General features: G+C 28.8%; 1 protein-coding gene across 4 annotated transcripts in view; it reads left to right on the forward strand.

The window, feature by feature from the left end:
• LOC106680181 (myosin light chain kinase, smooth muscle) overlaps nucleotides 1-10,920 on the forward strand; it is a 346,841-nt gene that overhangs the window by 9,072 nt on the left and 326,849 nt on the right. For 3 of the 4 annotated variants that reach the window (XM_024359903.2, XM_014419703.2, XM_014419704.2), the window contains exon 1: nucleotides 1,418-1,533. The exons of the other annotated variant lie outside the window; for it this stretch is intronic. In XM_024359903.2, the coding sequence (XP_024215671.1) occupies nucleotides 1,452-1,533 (82 nt within the window). In that variant the 5' untranslated portion in view covers nucleotides 1,418-1,451. Of the gene's footprint in view, nucleotides 1-1,417; nucleotides 1,534-10,920 lie in introns of those variants that run through there. 4 annotated transcript variants of the gene reach the window in all.

The following is a 10,920-nucleotide window of genomic DNA, read 5'->3' on the forward strand; positions in this document are numbered from 1 at the left end:
TAAAAAAGATACAAACATTTAGCCCTGAAGAAGCCCTGCAACGTGGGGCGACACGTTGGCTCATTAAAATAGTATAATTCTACTATTTGAGTTTTTTTGACCGCTCCCGGACCATATTCCTTTCATCTTTACACACGGTCAATCAATAATCTTCCAATATAATTATCTCCTATATTGTCATTATTGCTAATATTTAATAATGTTATTGTTATTTAATGAATAAAAACTAATTTAATGTTAATAGTCATACATTTTTAGGAGAATAATTATAATAACAAAATAGTTTTATATAATAAAGAGAAAGAAATGGTTTTTGAAAAATTGTTAATTTTAGTTTAATTGTTCATCTTTGTGGTAATAGAGGTTGGATATAAGTTTTTGTAGTCTATATGGTTGTTATCATAATGGAAGATAATTTTCAGGAAGGTAAAATTAGTCTCCTAAAAATGTATGACGTTAACAGTAAAACAGTTTTTATTCATTAAATGACAACAATATTATTAAATATTAGCAATAATGACAATATGGGAGATAATTATATGTTATACATAGGATATTTTTATCAGATAAATAGTTTTGAAGTATATATGATATATTAGTAGTGTTGTAAGCGCATGTTATGGGTTTTTGTTGAATTTGGTTTTATAGAAACCTGAAGATGGGGGATATTTCCCGAAACGTTGTTGCTGATTATATGAAATAAATTATTGCAGTTGAAAAAAGGAAGAATAGTGTCATTCTCCAAATCCAGTTTAATTCCAGAGACTCTTCCAGTGAAAGATCATTAAGTTTTTAAATATTAACGTTCATATCGAACTTTGTTTAAAGTGGTTACCTTCACTTCACCGAGCATTAAGACAGTTTTGGCATCTTTTTTCCATGACAGCTGAGTATGTGGCATTGTTTTGCAAGTTTCAATAATCTTTATTCGTAAAAAATAAAAAATATTGTCTGATCTTACACCGAATTTTTGTTTAATGCCACCCGAATAAAATAATCCAATGGTGTCATGGAGAGCGTGATATAAACATATTCAGTGCCGTTGCTGTTGCTGTGTAAGATTTTTTTATTGTTAGAGATACTTAATTCGTACTTTCAGTTTGGACATTTAACTCCGAAGCGCCCTGTATAACAAAATGTTTGCCTCCTCTAGGGAATATGTACAATCATCAAAAGCCAAAGAAAATCATGTCTTAATCTCCGCCTGCTCTATGGGCAACCAAATTCTAGTATCTTGTTATGGTCTCCCATCTCCACAAAAAACTACTTCTGGATACGCCCCCCAGTGAGCACATAGTTTCTTTTAAGGATATCGAAGTTTATCTACCTCCCTCACGGCAGTGTTGATGGACTCATCGTGTATGAGGTCATGGTAGTGGTGGGCGAAATAAAAATATTGCCCCGAGTGAGGAGAGGTGGTAAGAGCGGCAAACAGATAGAGCAGTGCAGCGATGGAGGTGGCGCCGCCCAGGGCTTGGAGGCCGGACACTCTACCAGTCAGCGAGTTCATCAGTTCTCTCAAGAACTACCACAGTGAGTAGTTCTTATTATCGGTCTTTTATTGCGAAAAAATATTATAGGAACTTTCTTCAAATCATGCAAAAAAAAAAAATTACATACATCACAGTGAGCAAAAATTTCATCTACTGTAAAAAAGTATATATAAATAAATTATAAATTTAAAGAAAATGAACAAAAATAAATGAAGTGGTCTACGAAACAATTAAAAAAAAAACAACTAAAAATGTCGGGTTTTGATGTTTTGTTGTATGTTGTTTGGATTTAAATTGACGTTAAAAATCTAAATTTGCAACATTGGCTGACGATTCGAAGTTTATTTTATTCAAATTAAATCCTTATTTTTTTTTTTGATTTTTTATTCAAGTTAAATCCTTAATTTTTTATTCAAGTTTAATATCTTAGGGACTACCAACAGCACAGAAAACATTATGCAAATTGTTTTGTTTTTTTAAACATTTATTTCAAGCTTCAACATGATAACATCAGATGTTTCACACACTCAATGTGTTAAAAAAAAAAGTGCTCAAAAATTAAATATAAAAGTTAAATGAAAAAAAAACTAAAACAAATAGAGCGATTCATGACAACAAAAGAAAATTAAAGAAACGAAAAATGTCCACAGATTTTTAAAAAAAATTTGGTTTGGATTTACATTAAAAATTTAAATTTGGACCTTGGCAGAATGTTTATTTTATTAAAAAAAAACTTGATTTTCCATTTCAAGTTCAATATTTTGGACACTATCTACTGCAAGAAAAAATATGCATACTTTTTTTTTATAAACAATTTTCTCAAGCTTCTCCGGTGTAATCATATTTCACAAATTAATTAATAAAAAAAGTTGAATAAACGCAATAAAATGAATCGAGTTGTCAATGAAACAGTCCAAGAAACAAAGAAGAAAAAAATAATTAAATGAATCAAAAATTTCCATAAGTACTGATTTTTTAATACGTTATTTCGGTTTGGATTGACAATAAAAATCTAAATTTGCGACCTTGGCAGACGATCAAAAGTTTATTTTATTCATGAAAAAGCATTTATATTTTTTTTTAATATATCATTCCAAGCTCATTATCTTAGAACTACAAAACGCATGAAAAACATATACATACTTTTTCGTTAAACCTGTTTTTATGTTTCTGTGGAGTAATCATATTTCACAAAATGAATAAATAATCAATTGATAAAAATTGAAAAAACTGTAGAGAAAAATTTGAAAAAAACATGCAGGGATCTATTAGAGTTCAACTCTAGCAAATTTAAACTACTTTAAAAAAGATTCAAGTAAAGTGATTCATGTGGTAGTTAGTTTCAAAAATATTTATCATGGAATGAAAAAATAATGAATATGTAAGTGTTTTTCTAGAATAAATTAAACATCTGGTCGTCTGTTCAGGTCATAAATTTTAAATTTTAATGTCTAGGCAAATCTAATCAACAGAAAATAACTGAACAACCTGACTTTTTACCGTTACTGAACTTAAGGGTCCAATGTCTGATTTTCCATAATAAGGTATTCTTTAGAACCTGGGTTGTAGAAATTCCAAAATACTGGCTAGTATAATTAATTGATTTTTAACTATTGAATGGACCCAAAAAGCATAGTCTAAATACGGTTCCAGCAACTATAAATCTCACCAATTTAATGTCAAAAGAACAGTGGCGTAGCGAGCTGGATGCCCGTTTTTTGCTATGGGGTAACAATATTCAAACAATTTTCAGTTATTTAATAAATTGAAATACAATAAGTAATCAATCGAAATTAAAAGGACATTGAGTGAAAAAATTCTTTATTTATGAATTAATTGAAGACTTGAATTAATGAAGGTTTTGCGTGACGTTGAAGGGAAGAAAGGGGATTCTAATTGAAAGAATATTTTATATAGTTCATTCTACAATGGAGCTTGTTTAATTTTAATAATAATGTACAGGACAAGTTCACTTTATTTATACATATTCGTGAATAAAAGACTGATAAACAAAAATAAAGTTTATAAACTGTTTTGAATTCAATCATGCATGCAAACTGAAATTAAATAAATTTCATCACGGTCTGTGTAATACTCTAGTATATAATTCATAAAATAATAATGGACAATAAATATAGCTATATTTTTTGTTGAAACGTTCCTTTTAGAACAATTATTAATTATGGAAAATTTAAAGTTATTATACCATATTATCGTTAGTCTATGAGTACAACCGTTACAGGAAAATGTGAAATTAGCATAGTTCGCCGATCATATTTAGAAAACAGTCCATCTCGTGTTACTTAAGAAAATATTAGGTAATATTACTCTAATAAAATAAAATTCAGTTGAAATATAAATAATTTAAATAAATAAATAACCGAAAAAGGATATGACGACATATCTGTTTGATTTGGGTCAACAACCTACTATGTGATTAGTTGTAATCACACGTTGTTTCAATCAGATATTGAAAATAAATCTTTATTAGGTATCTATGAGCAAGTGCATTCCATGAAAATGTTCCTTCTTTTAATTAATATTAAGTAATGGCTCTTCTGACAAAACACTACAATTAACATTAAATCATTCAAACAACATTATTTCGCTATATACGAACTCGAGACTTTGAATGTGATATTACAAGTTATTAAGAATTTAAATAACAGTATTAAGAAAAATAAAAATAAAATATTAAAAAATTAATTAATTATTAATATTAATAAAATTAAAAAATAAAATATTAAGAAATTAAATAACAGTTACACAGTAAACCGTATATCCTTACTGTTAGTTAGGAAAAAAATTAATTGATTAATGATTAATGATTGATGATTAATCATAATCATCTTGAGCTTGGGTGCCAAATTGTTAATATGAGGAAAAGATTCTAACAGAAATTTTCACTATGGATAAGTATATTTACTCTTTCTAAAATTTGTATATTAAGTTATTGAATAATTTATTTGTATTCCTTAAATTGTGAAAACAATTGTTTGGAATATATTCAAGCTAAAAAGTAGTGCAGCTAGAAAGCAGGTGTTCCCCATGTGTCTCCTAGATTTTTTAGGTGATCTAGGATATTGTTATATTCTGAAGTATAATTTCAAAATATTGGACACCTGTCAAAATTAGGGGTCAACGTGCCCCAGCAGTGTTGAGAAAAAAAATTGGAAGTTGGCGTAAACAAAATATATTTTGAAAATATGAAGACGATGGTCATGGTTGCGGTAAAAAAAGAATAAAATAGTTTTCAACTATTTATTGTCCCACGTTTCGCCCCAGTTTGCAGGGCTTCATCAGAGCTGTTAAAGACGATATATTTGATATTTTGAAATATCCTACATATTAATATTTTGAAATATTCTACAGCCTGTTCTAAAACTATAAAAAAGAAATAATACTGATTGTAATAATTCCTGTAAACTTTCTATTAAAACCTGAAAAGAAAAAAAATATTTATAAAATACAGTGAAACCGAAGGTATTTGAATTTTTAAAAAATGTCACTCTGGGACAGGTATAGTAATCAAAATTAACGAAGTACATAAGTAAAACACTGTAATATAATTTATTATATGAATTAATTAATTCATCATATTTACCAGAGCAAATTTTTCTCGGGCCATATTATAACCAATATGAAAGTACCCATTTTATTCAAGTGGCTTGAAAATTGACTGTTGGTTGAGCATCACTCATAAACATTTTCAGTAGCAGAACTGCCTAATTAATTTAATAGTTCAGTATTCTGTTTATGATCTAATTTATTTTTACGAGGTTCATAATTAAAAACAATAATCCCTATGTATTTCAAGAATTTTCAACTGAATAGATCATTGTTATACCATTTAGTTCAAACTGAAAATTTAATCAGTCGCAAAAATGGGAAGGACCAATCGTTATATTTTTGTTTACGGGATCTGGCACTCATATGTTTCCTGTAACGACAAAAATCGTTTTAAAACAAACGACCCTGTACACTGCATTGGCTGCCAAAAAAATTTGTTCGGCGTATCGGTTCTGTTGTTCAACCTTGTGCAGAAAATTATGAATTCACTCAATGCTTTTTCCTAATTTTAGTATTGGTTAGGTAAAATATTCTTCAACCTTAATTAATATATAAATATATATACACACACATATATATACTTCTCTTTTCCACTATTGTACGGTGTTGTTAGCTGAATTAGTATAAATAAGGGTGGCAAACTGAGTTTGATGTTTTCTAAACATCGATTTATTTTTAGATTCATGCAGTCTAGACTATAAATAACAATATTAAAAAAAATATATATCATTTTCTGAATTTGGCTGAGAACAAATTTCTTGAGAGAACGAGAATGAAACAAAGAAATATAAAAAAAAAATTAAATAAATAGTTGTCACATTTTTTTCTTGTTGGTCAATTTTTTTTTAACGATTGTGAATTATTGGTCAATTTCTAGCTTGATTTACTTATTTTTGGACTGCAAATGTTTCAAATCCTTTAGCATCCGAATGCATTATGTGAAAAATTAAGCAGCAATTCTATTGTTCACTTAACGGCCATTATTTAGTTCTCCTGTTATTGGCTCCGGATGTGCACAAATATCTTAAAATGCAATTAAACATATTTACATATTTTACAAATTAAGGAATATTACAGCGAATTAAAGACGAATACAATGACAATGATTATTTTAAAAAGTATGTTGGCAAACATACATCAATGATTTTTAAAGCAATATATAGACAACATCTATGTTTGACTTTTTGTGCATTCAAACATCGATGCATTTATATTTTAATTTTTTCTCATCACTAACAAGAAGAGTAATAAAAAAAAATTATTACCCAAGAGTTTCGTCCTATGATCCCTAAAAGCTTTAAACATATTAAATAAAACACCCTAAAGCTGCTTAAGTTTATAAGTTGAATAATAATATTAATATTGTTCATGGAAAAAATTATTTGATTTCTTAGAGTAGGTCTAGGTAAATATACTAATAAAAATAATTGCGTTTCGGTCAAATAAATTTTCACTAACGCATACATTCTGTATACTGGTTATGATTAAGCATACCAATAAACCTTGGAGTTGAAAATATCACCGAAAAAAAATCAGTATAGGGTATTAACAATTATCAGAGCCACAATTTTTTTTATTTGTTTTGAAGTTTACTTCTCGTCTTCATTTTATTTGATTTCGGCATTCTCAGACTCGTTACTAATGAAGTAGTTTATTCCCTCCATAAATATAAAAATCCATTGCATTATTTTAAAATGTTCCTGTAAGAACAAAATTGAGGTTTTTCGTAGATAATATTGGTACTAAATTCTTCACATAGGTACGCCTCGATTAAAACCAATCGCGTATGCGTTTTGAATTAATTTAAGGTTGGATTTAAATTTTTATAAATAGTTTAAGAATGTAAAAATCGAGGGTTAGTAAACATTCTTAAACTACAAGTTTTGCGTTAAGCGAGGTATTCCTACGTGTTAAACTTAATTTAATGTTTATTCTGCAATAATTGTTTTTTATAATGACTTTAAAAATAATGACTTGTGAATAGGAAGAAGAGGCTCGCTTCTTTCCATTGAGTCCAAGAATGTGGAGAACGAATGAATTGATAGGAGATTCAAATCGAACTGTGGTGGCTTTAAAAATTTAGAACCTCTTTTTTGTTTTTGATATTTTTAATATATATGAAGAGAAGATGGTTGGAGAGTGCTGTCAAAATATAATACAAATAAGTTGAAATTACTTATTTAATCGTGCCAACATTTCGGCCAAAATTTCTAACCTTCACCAGGGCTAAGAACAAAGAACAAGAAATAAACCAACCAATGAATACAAAAAAAATGTAAACGGCATGACGTAAAGTAAATAATTGTACAGAATAAATTAATAAAATTAAAGTGTCGAAAGAAGTGGAAAATAAAACGTACATATAGGTAATTGAATAAGTAAGTAAAAATAACATAATTAAGGAAATAAAATAATAAATTGAAATTATATAATGCAAAGGAATATGTATACGTATGTAATGGAATATGTATGCAATGGAATATATTGAATTCTGATTACTTATTTAATATTCTAAAATACTGATTTTCTTATAAAATGTAATCAATTTCTTATTCTATCCTCACCATCTAGGAGAGTGTTTCCCAAATTGTCCCCATTACCCCGGGATTCGAAAGGAGTATATGCTTCAATGGGTTTTATTAAATAAAGTAATAAAAAATAAACGTTCGATGTGATGATTGTGTTTTTGCTTTTTATATTAGTAATTAAAAAAGAATAACTTCAAGATATTTTCATATCAAAATATAATGTAATATTAAATTTACCTAATTTTTTTTGAGGTTCTCGATAAGAGGACAACTTTCATCTTTTGATAACAAAAGTGTGGATGTGTGTGTGTGCTGGTAGCTCAGTGATAGGCACTGTGTAACTAACTCCAAGAACATGCATTGGAATCCGGCTGTGACAGACAATTATTTTCTGTTTCACTGTAGCTGTGAGTCAACCCTATGGGTTCGGGAGCCTTCTTGTATAATTGAGTAAAAACCTGACGATTGAGCGTGATTCTGACCAAATCACCTCCTTATACAACCGTTGGTTTAGTAATAGTACTTCCTTGCAAAGTATTGCACACCTGACCCTTCATGGGTTATGTAGCGGTACAGATTTAATTTTCGTAATTCTAGGCCCCCCCCCTCCTAGGAGGTACTTAATATTAAGATACTTAGAATTACGATAAATATAGAACTTGTTTACAGATCTCGAAACTTAAGGAAACACTTATCACTGAGGATTTAATCCATTTTTGTACGCGTATTAATATAGTATTAAAGATTTTCTTAAAAGAAAAACGTTTTTGTACCTTTGAAGTTGTATTAATATACCCATATTTAAATTTTTTTATTTGTATTTTAAATAAATTTCTTTCTTTCATTAACTTGCAAATAATGCATGGATTTTTTTTTTACTGATCTTTTTTAATCAACATGTTGCCAATACCCCTGTGTCTAAGGAATGCTCTTTTTTTCCTATTGTCTTATAATAATTTCATGAGGTCGTTGACCAGACTTCTTGAGCCTGATTTCTTATATTTATTTATAATTTAACCATAATTCTACCCATGATAAATGTGAGATATAAGCCCGACATTTTCCTAAAACAAACTTCTATGTAGAGAGTTTTCGCAGTTTGTTTTTTTTTAAATTTGTTTTAATAACCTTTAAATTTGTAAATAAAAATCACAAGCAGTGGCTGTACTCCAAGCATCAACTCGACTTTGTAACGTAGTGAATTCACGACTACTCTTAAGAAATATCATATATTCTTGAGTACAATACTTTTTTTTTATTACGACGTAATTAAAAAAAATTGAAAGATATAACCGTGTCTGATGAAATTAACTGTTATGGAAAGAGATAAACATCTAAGAGCTGCCTTCATAATCTGATATCTCTAAATGTTCTACGGTGAAACCACGACGAATCGTAAAGCGGGGGAAATTCATGAATGATTTATCTGGAAGATAGAGGAGACAGGGTGACGTAAGGGAAGGATTCATGCAACAAAGATGTCTCCTCTGAGATTATAATGTCGAGTACAGGAGCGGCCTGTGGCTGCCTCTCTGACTAAAATGATATAATTATAAAAGAATCTTTAAACTTGGCAAAGGCTCGCGGCATGGGCTAGGCTTCCTTGTTCGCTAGCGGAAAAAAAATTCTGGGCCGTTGACAATGTTCGGTGATCGACTAGTTGGCAATGTATGAAGTTATGTGTCTATAGGCTTTAGAATACCATATTAACATATGCTTTATTAGCTAGTTTATATCTGAAAATCCGAAAAGTTGAGAAATTTGAGAACGTGATTCAAATAGTGAAAATTTTGCAAAAAAAAAAAAATCAATTTTATCAATTTATACTAAAAATTGCTTATATACTCAATATTGAGAGGTAACTTAAACAAAATTTCAAGGAAAATGGCCCCTACTCCCAATAGTACACTACCATTTTTGATTACTTAATTGAAAAGTAGGTATAAATACTAGTCAAAATTGATGAATCTGCCAAGTATAGGTAGGGGGAATAAAAAATGGCGGCTCTTTCAAAACTTTAAAAATAATTAATTTTTTATTGAGCTCTATATCTTTAAAAATACTAACAACAATAGAAAATCTAAGAGAACATCATTTAAAGTAGAGTAAATCAGCTAAAATGTAAGCTCTAATAGAGCTATTTACGTTCAATAGGTTTTGAGATATAGCTTTTTAAAAAGTGACATTTCATAAAAATGTATGAAACGTACTGAAAGATCAGTATAGAATTTAAAAATCTATACCTCAAAAACCATTTGACGTAAGGATGTCTATTAGCACTCAAATTAAAGATAGTTAATTGGGCTATAAAGTAGTCTATGACGTTTATTTTCGTAGGAGTAGTAGTTTTCATGAAATTTGCTTAAAAAAATTGATTTATAGTTGGTCGGACAAATTTTCATTTGCCAAATTTATATTCATATATGAGTATCATAAAAGCTATTACCCCTACGGAGATCAGTGTAATAAATGAAATAATCAGTGTAATAAAATTTACTCTGCTTTAAATAATGTTCTTTTAGATTTTCTAGTGTTGTTGGTAGTTTTTGAGACATAGAGCTCCGTTTTTAAGGTTTTAAACAGCCGCCATTTTTATTCCCCCTACTTATACTTGGCAGACTCATCAGTTTTGACTATGTAATTATACGTAGTTTTCATTAAAGTAATCGAAAATTGGGGTGAAATAACTACCTTTTTTTCTTTCCAGCTCTTGTACTACAAGAAGTTGTTGAGAATAACCCTTATACTCATAACTCCCTTATATTAATAATACAATAAATTTAAAAGTTATTAGCTCTTATCCTTGAATCGTTTGAGCAGGTTCTTATAAACAAATAACACTTCACTTGCAGCAATAGCATTCTGCAAAGCATCGTGGAAAGGTTTATATTAAGTATTGCATCACAGGTGCTATTTATTCCCCTTCAAAATCTAACCATGGCTCTTTGTGATGTATTTTAATACTTACATAATAATATTTTGAACATTTGATTAATAAGATATATATTATTATTATAGATGAAGAATTTTTACTCATGCAAACATTGTATAAAGTGTCAAATATATTTTAATCACGGACTAATTTCATAGAAAATATTTTAACGCTCTACTTTTGATGCCTTAATGAAGGAAATGTATTTTAAGAGACATAATCTGTCGGTCTTGACCATGATAATCAAAGTCATTGTATTAATTATGTGTTAAATTTTCTCGATATTTGTAAGCACTTTTCCGAATATCTTTCCAAATCATTGCATTAAAATGCAATTAAATTCATATTAATATTTCTGTAGTATAGTGATATGTAAGAGTTTCTTTTTTTTTTTTTT

Source organism: Halyomorpha halys, unplaced genomic scaffold (assembly GCF_000696795.3).
Source record: "Halyomorpha halys isolate HHAL.00 unplaced genomic scaffold, Hhal_1.1 Scaffold249.1, whole genome shotgun sequence".
Taxonomy (NCBI): domain Eukaryota; kingdom Metazoa; phylum Arthropoda; class Insecta; order Hemiptera; family Pentatomidae; genus Halyomorpha; species Halyomorpha halys.